Consider the following 18,826-nt stretch of genomic DNA (forward strand, 5'->3'; position numbering starts at 1 on the left):
TCCTTTTGAAAAGCAGCCCAGGCCTGCTGGAAACGAGCCTAAACTTGGCTTTTTTTTTTTTTTTTTTTTTTTAAACAGCAAACCCCTCGATCGCTTTTTGGGCCAGTTCTGCTCCCGCGGGTGAGAAATTCCCACGTTCCCACATCATCCGTCTGAAAGATGTAGGCAGCGGAGCACAAATCCACCCACGGAGACAGGAGCGGGCATCCTGCCCCAGAGCGGCTACTGCCCCACCGGCCTGCAAGTCACCAGCCAGTCCAGTCGGATGCACGCCCACCGAATCACAGCGCTTTGCCCCCGAAAATTAATTGCCCGTCTACAAATAGCTTGCAAATAAAGGTTTCCCGCTCTTCCCAGGGCTGCTCCGGTGCTCGGCGGGACCCAAATGCCACCCCCGGGCACAGGGGCTGCTCTGCTGAGCGGAGGCACCCCCAGCACCTGCAAACACAACCGCGAACAAATCCCAGGCAGGAGAAGAGCTGGCAAGTCCCGCACGATTTTATCGTGCTTTGTTTTGAGGCAGAAGCAGCAGGTTTTGCCAAGGAGCGCTCCTGCAGGAACCCGAGAGCAGTACTGCGGGAATACCTCGTCGCTGGCCCCCGCTGGAAACACCCCCCCACCACCAGCGTGTCTCACCTGGGGAAAAACATCTCCATCATCCTCCCCCGGAGGAAAAACCGCTCTCTTACAATATATCACAGTGGCGTCACAATTCCACGTGGGGACAAGCCATGGTCGCAGCTTTGGGAGCTCTCACGCTTCCCAGCATCCCACGCCTCCCTCCGCTCCGCACACAGCGTCACAGGACAGGTATGCAATTAGCCGGAGATGCTCATCAGCCATTCAGGCATTTTTCAGGTAATCGTGGCATTAGTCCCGAGCCATTTCACTGCACTTTACGTCACTTTTTCAGCTCTTTCCCTACAGGAAACATTGGGAAAGATTCTGCTTTCCCCATGTTCATTAAATGGGACTTTCTGGTACAGAAGCTCCATGAAACTTCGACTCCCAACGGCCCAGACAAGATGCTTCACTTTATTAACCCATTATTTACCCAGATTTTCTAAGACAACTGCTACAGTCGTGTTTCTTCACCGGGAAGAGAGGACTGCATGCCTTCCCTCCGCTGCGGGCAGGCCCTTAGGGGCAGGCGCTCCCAAGAGACAACTTCCGAGGAGCTGCATCACCCTTCCGACCCCTCAACAACAAGAGGAACCACGTGGAAACCCCCGCCCCAAATCCCTCAGTCTTCTTCTACTCCTTTTTTTCCTTTCCCATCAATAAGGGAGTTGTTATTTTTCTTCTTTAATGATGTTACTTTGCCCACCGGAGATCACGCCTCGGGGCACAGCACCGTGAAATTCCTGTGATACAACAGACATTACGAGACGCGATAAGAAATAATAGCTAACGAGAGAAACCGTTACATGGATTTGGACCAGCATCTCCTCTTTGTCTTTGCTTTGGTCACTCACGCTCCTCTCGCACCTTCTATCAAGCGTAGTGACAAGTCACCATGGCCCATAACGACATCCGTATCAGCATCCCACCGACACCGCCGCATCCCAGAGGCGGACTGGCCACGTCGACATCTGCTACCAATTGATGGGAGATTCTGCTCCCTACCCACACCATCAAAATTCAGACCACTCGAGGGTGCCCGTGGCTGATTAAGCCGACGACTTTGTCACCGATGGCTCTGCGAGGAGGCATGTGGCTGGGATGCCCGTGGAGCAGCATCCGCCCCAAAACAGCCGCCCGATTTCACACCGCTCTGGCTTCCGCACCTTGGGAAGGGCCAACCGCGCCCGAGCGCACGCACACACACACACACAAACACAAGGTACAAAACATTTATTTAGCCCCAGGTCTGCTGGCACAGCATGCTCCGCAGTCGTCTCACCCCGCACACCTCCTGCCAGGGGTGCCGCCCCGCTCCCGACCCCCCGGATCGATCCGCTTGGCCTCAAACGGACCATCCCTTCGCGTCAGAGCATAAAACACAACAGGGAAAGCAACCGAGGTAAGAAATCCGTCCTCTCCCTGAGGATCACGGGGCTCGTCCCAGCCCCCTGCCTACCAGCAAGCCGAGACCTTGGCAGGAGTCGAGGAGTCGGGACTGGCCCTGGGCCACCATCCCAGCCCCAGCCGGGAGATCGGTAACGCTGCCGCGCTACTCCAGCGACGCCGTTTCCCTTGCTGGGGCAGAAAAGGCACCAAAAAAAAAGAAAAAGGAGCGTTGCCCTTTTCCCCTTGGAAAATCCTTGTCCTGTATCGGTTTGGTGGCTTGAGAACGTCTTGCTGGCGCGAGGGGGAGAGAAGACACGTCCGGTGGTCCTTACGTAAACCACCACAAATCGTACTTTCGGTACTTCCAGCCTTCAGTTACTCCAGAGCAGCAGACCCACTGGCATTCAGGTTTCCTTCCCCACAGTCTTTTGCCAAACCCCCATCCCGGGGAAAGCGTGTCCTCTCCCCGTGCGGCAGCGCCACGCACCCATCGTGTCCTCCACGGAGCCCCGAACGCTTCCGCACCCACAGACTGAGCCCCTCTTAGTGTCGTCCTTCTTAAAAAAAACCAAACAAACCAAACCAAACTAAAAAACCACCTCAGCAGCATCACAGATTCCCTCTTGGCTGGCTCTCTGGCGCTTTCTCCTGGATCTCCTCGTACTTGGGCGGCGGGGTCAGCGGCTCTATCGTGATGGGGGCGGTGCTGTTCCCCTCCGAGAGGTTCAGCCTGATGTCCTTCAGGTGCAGCTTCTCTGACTTGATCCTCCGGACCTTCAGCGGCTTCAGGCGCTTGCTCAGACGCGAGCTGTGCCGGCCGGGCTGTCTCTCCGTGCCGGGCTCGGTGCCAGCAGCGCCCGGCGGCTGGGTGCCCTCCTCCAGCCCCGTCAGCGACTCGTAGGAGGGCAGGGAGACGCTCATCCTGTTGCTCCTGTCCGAGTCCCTGGGCTCAGAGTAGCCCGTGTTCATCACCTCCTCGTAGCTGGGGACGTAGTACTGGGAAGACACATCTTCGTCCTCTTCTTGACTAGAGTGGGGGGGAAATTAAGGCTATCAGTAGCGCATCATTTCAGCTTCACTGCGGGTAGGGGATGGAGAGGAGAGAATAGAACAACCCCTCCAAAAAAACCCACCAGTTAACAAAATATTCACCCTTCCACATTACACACTATTTCCTTTCAGTTTAAGAGACCAGATCACAACCTCACCTGTATTCAGACACATTTTTACTTCCTTGAGACCTTGAGCCTTTGATCGTCGCTCCCTTTGCCCACAAAACCTCTTTTTACCTGTTGCCCAGCAGTAATCCCTCCCCGCAGCAGCACACTGCCTTCTCCCCCCTCGACAAACCAGTCCCAATACGTTCGTAATGGCCATCGCCACTCTCTGTCTTTGCCACGCGGATGTCTTTTGGGTTGGATATACCCACCGGGCGCTTTAATGTCTAGAGATTCAGCTGCGCAATACATGCCCACCTACGCCACAGGCACCCGCACATGTATACGGGGCATTTCTTTCGCATTATAGAATGGTTTGGGTTGGAAGGGACCTTAAAGCCCACCCAGTGCCACCCCCTGCCCTGGGCAGGGACACCTCCCACCAGCCCAGGTTGCTCCAAGCCCCGTCCAACCTGGCCTTGAACCCCTCCAGGGATGGGGCAGCCACAGCTGCTCTGGGCAACCTGGGCCAGGGGCTCACCACCCTCACAGCCAAGAATTTCTTCCTGAGATCCAATCTCAATCTCCCCTCTTTCAGTTTAAAGGCATTCCCCCTCGTCCCATGGCTCCCCTCCCTGCTCCAGAGTCCCTCCCCACCTTTCCTGGAGCCCCTTCAGGGCCTGGAAGGGGCTGGAAGGTCTCCGCGGAGCCTTCTCTTCTCCAGGCTGAACCCCCCCAGCTCTCTCAGCCTGTCCCCACAGCAGAGGGGCTCCAGCCCTCCCAGCATCTCCGGGGCCCCCTCTGGCCCCACTCCAACAGCTCCGTGTCCTTCTGACGTTGGGGACTCCAGAGCTGGACGCAGGACTCCAGGTGGGGTCTCACCAGAGCCGAGCAGAGGGGCAGAATCCCCCCCCTCACCCTGCTGCCCACGCTTCTTTTGAAGTTACCTTTTAGGAAGCTACGTTTAGATTCTAATAGGGAAAACAATTCTCCAGGTGGATCTGCACTCCCAGGGTAACTCCTCAGCAGCCTCCCGTGGCAGCTCTCCTCCTAGGCAGCAGCCAGTGTCCCCTCCTGCCACCTCCCACCCTACTGTCCCCACGTCCCCCCGCCTCTCCCCTGCGTGGGCATATCCCGCGCCGGGACCCTGCCGGTTCCCCACACCGCCGGGACTCCTCCTGCGCCCTGTGTTTGTTCAGGCCGTGCCTTTGCTCCGCTGGCTGGAGCTCCCCGGGCGAACAGCAGAGCCCTGCAGACTTTCACCAGCTCTAAACTCCACTCCCAGCCGCTGCCTTCCTCCGGCGAGACCGCACGCCCGGCATCTCCTCCTCCTCTCCCCCCGCAGCCCCTCGCAAGGCTTGCGGCACCGATGCTGCGTTAGCCATCGACCACCGCCGCCAGCGTTCCCCCTCCCCACGCTGCCTCTGCACCCACCGCGGCAGGTCCCAGCAACGCCGCCTCGGCCGGGGCTCCATCCAGAGCCCGGCTCACACACAGACAAGGCTTCCTTTCACCGACAGCACCATAAATACAGCTGGACTCATTCCTTCCTGAGCTCTAAAGGGACTTTGAACCCTAAACGGTGAGACGTGCTTGCCTTTATTTTAGCACGCGCTGCTATCGGCCTTCCTCTCCTTGCTCCTGACCTCCTGGAGGAAGGATAACAACCCGCAGTTTCATTCCTGCACTCGATCCCACTGCATTTTCCCCCCAGAAAGGCTCACCTGTCCTCCTGGTGCGAGGGCTCCACCGACGCCTGGTGCTGGATGCGCGGGATGTCTTCGCTCTGCCTCTTCTTGTCGCGGATGTTGAGGCAGATGGAGAGCAGGAGCAGCAGCACGCCCGCTCCCACCAACACGTACGCCACCGAGAAGGTCTTGCTCTTCAAAATGCCCCCGGTGCCACGGTCGGGCTTGCTGCTGTTGCCGCCGTGGGCAGCGGGTTTGGCAGTGGGGCCGAAGCCGGGGACGAGGTTCCAGACGGCCATGATGATGCCAAGGACCAGCATCCCCAGCCCTATGGCCGTCAGGGCGTAGTGCGAGCCATTGGCCCGGGACTGGGCCATCGCTCCTGCTGCTGGCCGGCCAGCCGGGCTACCCCAACCTTAGCGCAGGGCTGGGCTCGGGGGGGCTGCGGTCCTGCTCGCATGCGTGCGGTCCCCCCCTCCCCGGGCAGGCAGCGAGCTCTGGGAAGAGAGGGAAAGCGACGGTTAGAGCACGGCGGGATGCAAAGGCTACCCGGCTCCCATTTCAGTGGCCACAATAACATCGTTTTAGGCCACCAATGCTGCAAATCTAATTGCAGCGCTCCTGCGGAGAGCACGTCGGGACAGCACGCGGCGGGCGGCAGCAGGAGCCTCGCTGGCCCTTCTCATCTGCTTTCTCGGCTGTAATATCCGCCTAACTTTAGGAAAAAAAGCGGCATTATTAACATTTGCTAAGGACTCGGCTGACCCATCCTTAGGAGCGTGACAACCGACCTCTTCGCAGCACCAAAAAAAAAAACCCCACGCCACTAAGACAAAGTCCAGTGCTTATAGAAACATTCCCTGCTTTAAGGAGCTGCACTGCCTTAGCCAAAGCGCCGCTGCCAACGCAAACTAACCTGAAACCGCTCAGAAACAGCTCTCTGGCCCGTACAACTCCTCTTTTCCCCCTGTTCCAGATGGAGCAGGGCCGCTGGCGGTGCTGGCTGCCTGCCCTGTAACACCTCCCCGCCTGGAGATGAGAAAGCAAAGCTCTCCTTTTCCCAGCCAAACCACCCCTGCGGCTTCCCCCGATTGCCATCAGCAAGGGGGGGTGCCGCAGCGAGCCCTCGTCACAGCCCCCATCTTGCTTCTGGCCACCACTTGCCCATCCCGGAGTCACACACGCTGGTGGCGAGTCCCCCGGCTGCATCCCAGTAACCGCCGCCGGCTCGGGGCCGAGCCAGCATCGCCGGTCCCCACCAGCCAGACCATGGCTGGGATCTCCCCCTCCACTGCCTCGACTGAACACCTCTATTTTCTGAGTCGCCAGGACGAGATGTGCTCGCTTTCCAAAAAAATCCTCCTGTGGAAGCGCGTCTCCTGGCCGCGCACTGCCCTGACCTCGGCTGGTGAAGCATCACAGAATGGTTTGGGTTGAAGGGACCTTAAAGACCATCTCGTTCCAACCCCCTGCCCTGGGCAGGGACACCTCCCACCAGCCCACGTTGCCCCAAGCCCCGTCCAACCTGGCCTTGAACCCCTCCAGGGATCCAAAACACTCGGATCCTCGCAGCCGATCTCCCCCATCTCCCCCCCGGCAGCTCCTTCGCAACCTCCCAGTCCTACGCGTGTGCCAAAACCAGCGTGCGGCTGCGCAAACGTGCCGGGGTTTTCTCCTTTCCTCCCTGGCTTCCCGATGCTTGTTTGTGCTGGAAGTCGGCCCCCGGACATGCCGCCACTGTGCTCTGTCTCCGAATACAGCCTCACCCTGCAGTTCGATGGTCTCCGGCTTCACGTTTGCTTGTTTATCTCGGGCGCAAGCCCAGTCCGCAGGGTCAAGGGCCAGAATAAACCAGCATTCCCAGAAAACACACCAGTTCCAGCTGCCTGCAGGAAAAGACAGGCACGCAAGCCCGGCGAGGAGGAGAGGAAAAAAATCTGCTGAGCAACTTCCCCATGGCAGCCGGTGCCCCGGCATCGCTTCGGGGGTCTCACCGTGGGATGCTACAGCCCTGGCCTAGCGCAGGGGCTGTTGGCGTTCGCCGGGCAAAGCCTGCGCTCCCGAGGTCTGCCCGGGGTTACTGGGCAAACGGGAGGTGCCGAGCCCTGCCCCGCGGAAGCTGCTGGCAGGCAGGGGCAAGCCCGCCGTTCCCCACGGCATGGCTCAGCGCCGAGCCCAGCCCCACCGCCACAGCCGGGCTGCTGCCGTCCACCCCTCGGGAAAAGCATCCCTGGACACTCGCCCCCGCCCCCGCAACCTGCTCCCAGCTTGAATTCGGTCTGAGCAAGCAGCTGCTGAGGATGCGGCAAACGTGACATCCCCGAATGTCCTCGTTGACGTGCTGAGAGCCATCACAGCCCGCACGTCCTACCTGAGCCCTTCTGGTCCCGGCAGCAGCCTCTGCCCTCCCACACGGTCTTCGCTGCCTGCCTGCCCTCGCCTGTCCCTGCCCGCGGGAGGGGTGACACCGACGTAGAGCTCCGACTGCATCCCAGGCTTCCCAAACGGCCCCCTCTGCTCCGCAGAGCACCGGCGGCACCAGCCCACGGCACCCTCGCTGCCCTTTGCAGGATCATCAAACCACGCACCCGGCAAATGGCGCCACACGCCCTCTTCCTTCGAACGCCCTCCGCTGCATCACTCCCCGCTCCCAGTCACACCAGCGATGCCCGAGCCTGTGGTGAGGGCCACCGAGGCTCTGATTTATCACAGAGTCAGAAAATGGTTCGGGTTGGAAGGGATGTTAAAGCCCACCCAGTGCCACCCCCTGCCCTGGGCAGGGACACCTCCCACCAGCCCAGGTTGCTCCAAGCCCCGTCCAACCTGGCCTTGAACCCCTCCAGGGATGGGGCAGCCACAGCTGCTCTGGGCAACCTGGGCCAGGGGCTCACCGCCCTCACAGCAAAGAATTTCTTCCCAATATCTCATCTCAATCTCCCCTCTTTCAGTTTAAAACCATTCCCCCTCGTTCCATGGCTCCCCTCCCTGCTCCAGAGTCCCTCCCCAGCTTTCCTGGAGCCCCTTTAGGGACTGGAAGGGGCTGGAAGGTCTCCCTGGAGCCTTCTCTTCTCCAGGCTGAACCCCCCCAGCTCTCTCAGCCTGTCCCCACAGCAGAGGGGCTCCAGCCCTCCCAGCATCTCCGGGGCCTCCTCTGCTTCAGCACCCCCGCTTCTCATTTTGGGTCCCGTGGGCGGCTGCTGGGTTTTTTCCTCACCTGTTTATCCAAATGAACTCCCATCCCCATGCGCTTTGTCAAGGCAGTTGACAAACAGACACCGGCCAGCCAAGATTTCGCTTGCAAACTGCTCTGATGGGTTTGGGGCAGGGAAATTGTGGGCACAGGAAAAAAAAAAACCCACAGGGCTGGTAACATTTACCCGTGGTGTCTGAACCTCCGTGCCCATTCCCCATCTCTCCCACTTCCCTTGGGGCACCTCACCCCTGGAAGCTGGAGAGGATTTAAAGCTTCTACATCATCTCAGTGCCCTGCAGCCTGGGCAAATCAGATTAAAGCAGGAGACTTGACATACAAGTCTGTCTCTCCATTGAATTAGCCCTTCTTTTGGCTTTCCAGAGCTCGCTCCTATCTCTGCTGTAGCAATAACCCTGCTCCCTGACGTCAGTGGGCAAGGAAAGGAGCTGCTGCTATCTCTGTCTGGGGTCCAGCATCCCTGGCGCTGCCTGGAGCGGGAGGGGTGGCACAGCCGAGATGGACATGGGTTGGCACGGAGAAAGGGGACCGCAACTGGAGGGTTCAGGGAAACCCAGAAACAATCACCGACTCGCCCCCAAAATCTCGCTGTGGCCGGTTCCGCATCGCCGAGGTGGCATCTGCTGTGGCGGTGCCGAGCAGAGCAGGTGGAGCACACACGTACGGCACTGTCCTCCCCGGTCCAGCAACGCAGAAAGACCTTGCTCTGCGGTTCCACCGCTTTAATAATCCTTGAGGGATTTTTCCTCGACTCCACCTGGAGCACTGCGTCCAGCTCTGAGTCCTCAGCACAGGAAGGACAACACGGAGCTGTTGGAGCGGGGCCAGAGGAGGCCCCGGAGATGCCGGGAGGGCTGGAGCCCCTCTGCTGTGGGGACAGGCTGAGAGAGCTGGGGGGGTTCAGCCTGGAGAAGAGAAGGCTCCGGGGAGACCTTCCAGCCCCTTCCAGTCCCTCAAGGGGCTCCAGGAAAGCTGGGGAGGGACTCTGGAGCAGGGAGGGGAGCCATGGGATGAGGGGGAATGGTTTTACACTGAAAGAGGGGAGATTGAGATGAGATCTGGGGAGGAAATTCTTGGCTGTGAGGGCGATGAGCCCCTGGCCCAGGTTGCCCAGAGCAGCTGTGGCTGCCCCATCCCTGGAGGGGTTCAAGGCCAGGTTGGACGGGGCTTGGAGCAACCTGGGCTGGTGGGAGGTGTCCCTGCCCAGGGCAGGGGGTGGCACTGGGTGGGCTTTAAGGTCCCTTCCAACCCAAACCATTCTAGAATTCTGTGATTTCCCCCAATTTGTTTACCAAAACCATTTCCAAGTACTCGCCTCCTGCGCAAAGCCCCAACCACCCAACCCGTAGTACTCACTGTCCTTACACCGTGTCACAGGAGCCTGCTTCCCTTCTCGCCCCCGCAGTGTGCCAGTGCCGTGGTCCTACAGCTCCCATTGGCAACCTCACCCCTTCATCAGGTGGGCAAGTGGTGGCCAAGCGCTCCAGGCCCCCTTGATCCCCCCACCGGCGGCATGAGGTCCTTCCCTGCAGCCAGACCCACCTTCGTCCCCGTCCCACGCACGCCCTGCTCTGGCAATGATTTACCCCAGGATCTCCGAACCATTAAACTCCACCGGCGCCGACGGGGGCACCTGTGCCTCCTCCGCGCTCCGCCAGGCTTCCCGCACCTCTCACCGGCTCCCAGGCGACGCTTCCTGACTTCTCTTGGGACACTTCCAACTGTGATTCAGGCACGGGAGGGCTCGGGATAAGCCCTTCCTCGAGCACGGCACGCCAACACGCCTAGATGTGCCCCAAGGGCTTTTGGCAGGAGAACCCAGGTGGGGCGGCGGCAGAGAGCATCTTCCCCTCCGCTGGAGACACCAGCAGAACCCCCCGACGGCGTCAGCCCCGGACCGTGCTCCACATCCCGGCGTTCCCGGTGAAAGGCCAGCCCCGTGGAGGTGACTCAGGAGGAAGCAGGACACCCATCGCTGCCCACGGCGGCGCCCACGCTCCTCTGCCCTCTGCAACCTTTGGATTTTTCCCCTCCCATGACATCACCTTCCCGCTCGTGCTCCGGCAGCAACACCTTTGTCCCAGGACAGCGAGGGATGAGTCTGCAGTTCAGGGAACAGCTCAAACCCCGTCGCAGTCACGGGACAAGCTCACTCCCGACTCTGCTCCAGGGCTTCCGAGGAGGAGTCGGAGCACGCAGCCACGGAGCTACATGTCCCTTTGGAGCCTGCCTCCAACAGCCGCTCTGCAACTTCCAGCGCCAATTGTAAACCACACAATTAATTTCCTAGCATGTTTTTTGGGGAAAAATAAAAAATAAAAAAATCCGTACTCCAAACATCCGAAGAGCCTGGAGCCCACTGCCTGTTAACTTATTACATGTGATGAGCGGAGCCCCAGCTCTCCCTCCTCCCAAGCTGCTCCCAGGGCTGGCGGTGGTTCGGCACCCGCCTCTTCCCACCTCTTGCCATGTCCAGTTCTGGGCTCCCCGGTTCCAGAGGGGCAGGGAACTGCTGGAGAGGGGACAGCAAAGGGCTACCAAGATGCTGAGGGGACTGGAACACCTCTCTTGTGAAGAAAGGCTGAGGGATTTGGGGCTCTTCAGTCTGGAAAAAAGACAACTGAGGGGGCACCTTATCAATGCTGATAAATACTTGAAGGGTGGGTGTCAGCAGGATGGGGCCAGGCTCTTGTCAGTGGTGCCCAGCAACAGGACAAGGGGTAACGGGCACAAACTTGACCATGGGAAGTTCCACCTAAACACGAGGAGGAACTTCTTTACCCTGAGGGTGGCAGAGCCCTGGCACAGGCTGCCCAGAGAGGTGGGGGAGTCTCCGTCTCTGGAGACATTCCAACCCCGCCTGGACGCGTTCCTGTGCCACCTGCTGTGGGTGACCCTGCTCTGGCCGGGGGTTGGACGGGATGATCTCCAGAGGGCCCTTCCAACCCCCACCGTTCTCTGATTCTGTGCTTCTTCCCGAGTTCCAGCCCTGAGGTCCTCCAGCCCCTCTCAACAGCAACCCTCAACATGCAGGAGATGATCTGCACGTGCTGGGGCACTTCTAGATTGATTTGCACCTTCTGGAGGTGGGGCTGGATGTCCCACGGGGTTTGGTCGGGTGAGATGACGAGGAATGGGGGTAACGCTGAGCCAGGCTGGGCTTCACCCCCCTGCCCGGCCCCCAAGGGACAGCCAGCCCCACATTAACTCCTCCGCAGCAGCGCCGGCACGCAAGGCTTCATCTGCATGCCTACACCAGACAGCCTTCTCATTAACTGCCTTCCCTGCTAATTGGTGACTGCGGCACATCCTCACCAGCTCGTTCCTGCAGCTGCACGGAGCCCTCGTTACGCAGGGACTCGACCCACCAGCAGCACAAAACTCCATGCAGAGTCAGAAAACCAACAGGCAATATTTTCCCTCTTTTTTTTTTTTTTTTTTCCCTGCCCGGGTTATACCTGCCCCGGCAGCGGGGACGTGTCTGGCCAGATACAGCCCAGGGGACGCGGGGAATTCTCCTGCCCCAGCGGGGAAAGCGGTGAGAGAAATACCCAGAGATATCCCGCTGAGCTGGGAAAAGCGGCATTGCTGCTGATTTAGCCAATTTGTGTTCGTTTGGACGAACACCCAGCCCGTTCTAGAGCATCTTCCCAGGGAACGGAGAGACCCGGCGGGACGGCCCCGTGCAGACTGTTGGGGCTTTTCCGCATTTCCCTGCTTACGCTTCCTGCCAGGAGCGCACAGGAATGTGCCCACATTCATCGCTCTTGGCATTCCCTACAGACATTTTAAGTTCTTTCACCATCTTTTTTTTTTTTTTCTCCTTAAATTCTATTTTTTTTACCACCTCCCCCTCAATTGCGCTCTTGCAGACGGCACCAGGCGAGCAGCGGCGTTTTCTGGAAGCTCTGCCCAAGGGGATCCCCCCTCTCCCGCTCCAGCCCACCCCGGAGGGGAGCCCAGGGCTCCGGTTCCCTGCAAAACGAGGGTGTCATGGGAAAAGAGGAGGCCACCCGCCCCGCTCCCAGGCCTGGGAATGCCGCAATCCGCCCGTCCAGCCACCGCAGCCACGCTGATGGCTGTGGAAAACCAGCGATGGGGCTCACAAAACCCCCCGTTGGCACAACCCAGCACCTGGCCCCTCTCCATCCACCACCGCATCCTTCATAACTCTGGACACCGGACATAGAATCATAGAATTGTTAGGGTTGGAAGGGACCTTAAAGATCATCTAGTTCCAACCCCCTGCCATGGGCAGGGACACCTCCCACTAGATCAGGTTGCTCAGAGCCCCATCCAGCCTGGCCTTAAAAACTTCCAGGGATGGAGCTTCCACCACCTCTCTGGGCAACCTGTTCCAGTGTCCCACCACCCTCATGGTGAAGAACTTCTTCCTAACGTCCAATCTGAATCGTCCCATCTCTAGTTTTAATCCATTCCCTCTAGTCCTACCACTACCCAACATCCTAAAAAGTCCCTCCCCAGCTTTCTTGTAGGCCCCCTTAAGATACTGGTAGGCCACTATAAGGTCTCCTCGGAGCCTTCTTTTCTCCAGACTGAATAACCCCAACTCTCCCAGTCTGTCCTCATAGGAGAGGTGGCTCCAGCCCTCTGATCATCCTCGTGGCCCTTCTCTGGACACCTTCCAGCACCTCCATCTCTCTCTTGTAGTAGGAGCTCCAGAATTGGATGCAGTACTCCAGGTGGGGTCTCACGAGAGTGGAGTAGAGGGGGAGAATCACCTCCCTCGACCTGCTGGCCACGTTTCTCCTGATGCAGCCCAGGATATGATTGGCTTTCTGGGCTGCTAGTGGATGGCTGCTAGTGGACGGCACGACACTGACGGCTCATGTGGAGCCTCTCGTCCACCAGCACACCCAAGTCCTTTTCTTCAGGGCTGCTCTCAAGCCAGTCACTGCCCAGCCTATATCAGTGCTTGGGATTGCCCCGACCCAGATGGAGGACCTTGCACTCGGTCCTGTCGAACTTCATGAGGCTGGCATAGGCCCACCTCTCCAGCCTGTCAAGGTCCCTCTGGATGGCATCCAGATCACATCGCCACCGGTTTACAGCTGGCACAGGTCACACAAGCCACAGCAGCCATCTCCCCCAAGCCTTAATCGTCCCCATGCAGCCAACAGCCATCAGCATGAACTTGGCCATGGAGGTACGGAAAACTGCCTTCCAGGCTCTTTCTCGCCCCCATAATGTCATTACGACCATCAGAGCAGCGCTCGCTGCAAACCAGGAATGGACTGGGACAAAGAGGCCTTTTCGATTTATATTTACGGACATTTATTCCTGGGGATAAGGCTGCTGCAGCCACAGAGAGCACGCCGGCAGGAGCTCACAGCAGCGCTGGAGGTCAGCGAGCCCTCGCCGCATCCCAGCCCCGCCGCCTGAGCATCAGCCCGCAGCTTCTCCCATGCCCATGGAACCAACCCATGGAGCTGGTGCCAGCCAAACGCCTCCCCAGCAGGCTCTGCTAAAGCAAAGGTGGGCTTTTGGGGGCGTTTGCCTCTCTTCGGGCTGGAAAAGGGAGACGAATTGCCAGCCTTCCCTGTGTGCCAGGCCTAGGAAAATCCCAGCGCTTTGCCTTCGTCTCTTTCCTGCTTTCCTTTTGACTCCACTTTGCCCCTTTGTGCTTGATTTGTTGTGTGGTTTTGGTTGTTGCTTTTTTTTCCCCCTAATCTGCTGTTTCCCGCTCGAGATAAAGCCATTCCTCCCAGCAGCCTTCCCATGGCTTTTGGCCCGCGACCTTCCCCTGTCCCCGTGCCAGCCACCGCGCTCCCCTCCACAGCCTTCCCGCACTCGTAGGCGCTATCTGCCCCTCTCATCTCTTCCAAATCCAGCATTCCCACTGCCTCAAAGCACTTTCCAGCCCTCCTGGAGTGCTTTACGCAGCTCCTGTCCCACCAAAAGCCCCCCCCAAAACCTTATCTCCCCTCCCTGAAAAGCCACTACCCACTGCCATCAGCCTCGCCAGTGCCGCCTTCCTCATCCTCAGCCTGAAATCTCAGCACCGTCCTTCACCTCGCTGCTCCCCGCGCTCTCCAAACGGCCTTTTCCCAGGAGCAAGACCCACAATGAAACCGGCGGAGAGGAGCCGAAGGGGCAGAAAGGGAGCGGCGGGCGATGCAGGGGGAGGGATGGGGCCGGCTGGGCAGCCAGGCACAAAGCAGCAGTGTTTTGCCAGCTGGGCACAGGTATTTCGATAGGGATGGAGGTTGGCCGGGGAATTATGCCGCTGCACGCTACCTGCACCGCTCACACAGGATTTTCAGCCACTTTGGCAGAGCCTCGACAGCAGTTTCTGCCTAAGAAATACACCGGGAACAAGAACCAGGAGCAAGAACCTAAGAAATACAGCAGGAATGCGTTTGGGAGACAGACAGGTACCTGGGCTGCTGGAGGGATCCCTGCTCCAGGGCTCGGGCTGGGAACGCGGGCAGACAGCCCTGCCGGGATCTCCGTGGGAGCGTGGCTGCGGGCAGCACCGTCCGGCACTGCGGCGCCGAGCTACGTCGAGCATCACCGACACTCACCTCTCCTCAGGGCACCGACGGGCCAAACATCTCTCCTTCCCCAGGTGCTTCCCTTCCCCAGGATTTTTCCACCCGTGTAATTACCCACAGATAAAATCAAAGGCTGCTCACATACTTCCGAGTCATTACGGTCCAGCCCCACGCCCACGCGTTCCTCATTGCCACCTGGGAGGTTTTCCCTTTCTGGCTGTCACACCAAGACGTCCAGGGCCTCCGACGGCTGCAGGATGCTTGGCTACGTCCTAGAGGGATGCGCTGCTGCTGCATCCCACCCGGCAGTGGCCAAGGTCTGCGCCGGAGGAGCTTCAAGGAGCTTGAAAGCCCACCAGCAGCTGAAGCCCGTTAGCTGAAAGCTTCTGGTGCAGCTTCACCCCACCCAGGCTCCATCAGGCAAAGCCAAGGGCAGCCCATCTCACACGGGATGCACTCGCAGAAACACCGTTCCTGATTTTAAGTCAATATGGGGAAGACAAACACCGGGATTGTGCCCGATACACGCACCCAGAGCCGGCTCAGAGGGGGAAAACCATTCAGGCAAAGCTGCCGGCAATAAAATCATTAAAGCCAACTCCCAGCGGTAACGAGTCCCAGTGCTCACACTGCTGTGACCAAGGCCACGCTCAGTGCAGGTGGAGCGGGGCCAGTAGTCTTCCTCCCCTCCCAGCCGCTGGCCCTCGGCTACCAAAGCTCACAGCCCCCCAGAAACACCCACCTGACGGGGGGTTTCCTTCCAAACCAAGGATATGGTGGTTTTTCCCATGCCCGTCGAGACAATACAGGAATTAATCATCGCAGCAGGCAAGAGATAGGAACTTCCTAAAATAATTATTGCCTGTCACGGGCCGTGTCCCAAAACCCTGGCGCAGGAGGGTGTGCCGACCCGGCACACACCTTGGGCAACTAGCCACACACCCTGCTGCAGCGGCCGACTCGCTTTCTCGGTAGGATTTCTTTCTACAGCAACACTCGTGAGAGACCTTCGCAGATTTGTCGGTGCCCTTTAAAGCTCCAAACCACCCTTTCCTTTGCAGAATTACCACGACAGGAAGAACCGAAACCCCGCCGAGTGGTACTGAGTTCATAAACCGCCCGGCACGGACCTGCCCTGCGCAGCTTTCCGTCTCTTTTGCCTTTGTTTGCTTTCCAAACAGACTCAACGCACGCACCGTCCCCTCGCTCCTTCCCGGGGACTGACGTCTTTGAGCGACGGGCTGGCGATACGCGACGGCCCTGCCACGCTGCCACCGTGGGAACCGGCCGCAAAGACACCGGTGGGTTTTTTGGGGGGGAGGCTCGTCCCACCCCCACCCACCACCTCCTCTCGACACTGAGCTGACCCTTCTCAAAACTGACCCCCCCCCCCCAAAAAAAGTGGGCTGCTCCTTAGGAAAGCCACCCCGACACCCGCAGACGAGGTGCCCCAAGCCCGCGGTGTCACCAACAGGTGACGGGGCAGGGACGGACCCTCCCAGGACCCCCAAACCCCGACCCTCCAACCGTTCCCCACACCCTGCTTTGGGGGTGTTTCCCCCCAAAACTTCCCCACGGGTGTTTTCCCCTTCCCGAGCTCCGCTTGGGGGGTCCCCGAGCTCCTCCCTGGGACCCCCCGGGGTCCTCCCCACGCCGGGCAGGTCCCAGCCCCAGCCAGTGCCGGGGGGGCACGGCAGGGCTCCGCCGAACCGGGTCCCGTCCCCGGTCCCGTCCCCTGCCCCGGGCACCGCGGACCGACCCCCGTCCCGCTCCCCCGTCCCGCCCCGGCGCTGGGGGTCCCGCCGCCCCCGGCCCGGCCCCACGTACCTCCCGCTGGCGGCGGCGGGTCCCTCCCGGCCGCTCCGCCCGGGCCCTGCCCTCCCGGGGCGGCGCTTGCGGGGCCCGGCCCCGCCGTTGCGGGGAGGCGGCCCGGGGCAGCGCTCCCCGCAGCCGGGAGGCGGGGACGGAGGGACCGGGAGACCCAAAACCGGGTCCTCCGGGGTGCGGGGCAGCCTCTCCCCTTGGCAAGCGCTTCCAGCCCCGCATCCCGCCAGCTCTTCCCCAGCCTGGGGCGATCCCGGAGCGCACACCGCCCCGGAGGAGCCGGAGCGGGGCTTTGCCCTCCTGGAAGCCCTTTACAGCACCGTTATGGGCTGATCCTGGCTGTCACTGACACGCGGAACGGGTTCGGCTTGGAAGGGACCTTAAAGATCATCCAGTTCCAACAACTTCTGGTGGGACACCTCCCACCAGCCCCGTCCAACCTGGCCTTGAAACCCTCCAGGGATGGGGCAGCCACAGCTGCTCTGGGCAACCCCTTCCAGCGCCTCAGCACCCTCACAGCGAAGAATTTCTTCCTAATATCTAAGAAATTCTTTGAATCATTGAATACCTTAGGTTGGAAGAAACCTTTAAAGGTGATCTAGTCCACCGCCCCCCGCAATAAGCAGGGACATCTTCACCTAGATGAGGTTGCTCACCTGCTCTCCTCTGTCCCCTCTCCAGTGGTTTCTTTCAGTATTTATTTGAAAGTTCTCAGAAAGCCGAGGGGGAACACACAGGCTGATTTTGCTTCCCCTTCTCCAGACGGTCTGTGCTTCCAGCAACAACAAGCTTAGTCAGGAAAGGGAGGTGCTTCGGGGGCGACTAAGCAAAATTTCTTCCTTTTCCCATGCTGGTGGTGCCCTGGCGTGTGAAAGGGATGGACTCCGGCCTGCCTGCTTCCCGGGGGTCCCTCCTGCCACACTTACTTCCTGCAATTCCTACAATCCATCAGGTATATATAAAAACCGAATGTTTTTCCGCGCCTCGTCCCAGATGCGGGTCACGGTTGGAGCTGCAGGTTGTGTCACCCACTCCAAGCAGGGTCTGCACAGTGCTCCGAGCACCACAGCCCCTATTTCCAGCTTAAAACCCGGCTCACGAGGTATCCGCGTTGTGAAACTGGCTCGTAGCGAGGAGCAGAGCCTTCCCTCAAACGAGCGGTTCCCAGCACTGATTGCGGAAAACCCGTTTTGAGGAACCACAACCGTTCCGGCTCATCGCTCCCGTCCATGGGCCAAAGCCGACGTTCTCCGCAAAGCCAGGCTTGTGTTCCCAATAAACCTGGAAAGCGCTTTTATCCGGCTGCTGCCCTCTACGAACGTTCTCGGTTAAACACCCACTCACCAGGAAGAGCCATCCCGGGCACAGCCCTTGCCCGGGCTACTGGCCCCGTGCCCGGGCCTCGTAGCCAGATGGTGCCGTGGTTTGCAGGCTGAACCGCAGGGGCCGGCTCCCGCCCCCCGCTTTGGTAAGACGTTACTAACGAACAATTATCAGCCGCAGTTACGTGCGGGGTCACGGGCTGCTCCGGGGTGTGGAAGCGGGGAAGCTCTGGATGTTTCCGTACCTATCTCTGATGCGACCGAACAATCTTTCCATGTGATGTACGTAACTAAAATAATAAAGCTGGGAGCAGCGGCACGGTGGTGGCTGGGCATCGGCACAGGCTGCAGCCGGGTTTGGGCAAACCCCGCTGCCATTAACGCCGTGCCCGGCGTCACCTCTCCCCGGCCGCCGTCCCAGCAGCGCATTTTTCTCACGCCCTACCTTAAACACTACACAGCACCAAGGACTCCAACTCTGTTGGAAATGACACTCGGGGTGGGGCTTTTTCCCCCAAATCAGGAGGGAAAAACACAGCATTGCTACACCGGCTGGACCAGCCGCTGCAGTTTTTCCTGTCCCTTAAGCCCTGCAAGCGCTTGCAGAGGCAAAAGCCATCACGAACCCAACGCAGCTTTGTCATACCCGCTGCCGTGAGTCAGCCTGCCGCAGCCCTGCCTCGGGGGCGGCGCTGCATGGGATGCCGGGTGGGATGCCCCCACCGCCATTTCCCTGCATTTCTCCCCTCCCAGCGCAATCCCGCACGGATGGAGCCGACGGTATTTTCCATTGACTCACCTGCCCCGGCTCCTCCTCCCGGTGCATGGCAGCGCTGCCCTTCCCCGCTCACCTTCCTCCTCGAATTCAAAGGCCGACTTCGAGAGCCGTGCTGTAAAAAATAATAATTATTAAACATATATGCAGATAGGTGGGTGCTTTTTTTTTTTTTTCCGCCCTTGTACAGATTTGCTTTGCATTTTCAGGCTTGGCCACCCGGCTCAGGCAAATAATTCCCCCCGGCTCCTTCCCCTCCCCGCAGCACCATCTCCCAAAGCTCCATCGGTGGGTAGCTGTAGCAGGGAATTGCCTTCTCTGCAC

General features: G+C 59.6%; 2 protein-coding genes across 11 annotated transcripts in view; both read right to left on the reverse strand.

Moving 5' to 3' along the window:
• VWA1 (von Willebrand factor A domain containing 1) overlaps positions 1 to 786 on the reverse strand; it is a 47,378-nt gene extending 46,592 nt beyond the window's left edge. Inside the window, exon 1 of the mRNA XM_063353828.1 lies at positions 637 to 786. The gene's annotated coding sequence lies outside the window, so the exon portion shown is untranslated. The remainder of the gene's footprint in view (positions 1 to 636) is intronic.
• A 1,053-nt stretch (positions 787 to 1,839) lies between these two features.
• Positions 1,840 to 18,551, reverse strand: TMEM51 (transmembrane protein 51). Of its 10 annotated transcripts, none has more exons than XM_063354021.1 (3): positions 18,527 to 18,551; positions 4,892 to 5,352; positions 1,840 to 3,037 (listed from the first exon to the last, which is right to left on the reverse strand). In XM_063354021.1, the coding sequence occupies exons 2-3, from the start codon at positions 5,230 to 5,232 to the stop codon at positions 2,620 to 2,622; spliced, it is 759 nt and encodes a 252-aa protein (XP_063210091.1). In that variant the 5' UTR covers positions 5,233 to 5,352; positions 18,527 to 18,551; the 3' UTR covers positions 1,840 to 2,619. The 10 variants fall into 10 exon arrangements, with proteins under 10 accessions (XP_063210091.1, XP_063210087.1, XP_063210089.1 ...); XM_063354017.1 differs by lacking the exon at positions 18,527 to 18,551 and adding an exon at positions 16,409 to 16,481; XM_063354019.1 differs by lacking the exon at positions 18,527 to 18,551 and adding an exon at positions 14,466 to 14,605.
• Between the last annotated feature and the right edge of the window lie 275 nt (positions 18,552 to 18,826).

The sequence above is a fragment of the Chroicocephalus ridibundus genome, chromosome 16 (genome assembly GCF_963924245.1).
Source record: "Chroicocephalus ridibundus chromosome 16, bChrRid1.1, whole genome shotgun sequence".
NCBI lineage: Eukaryota > Metazoa > Chordata > Aves > Charadriiformes > Laridae > Chroicocephalus > Chroicocephalus ridibundus.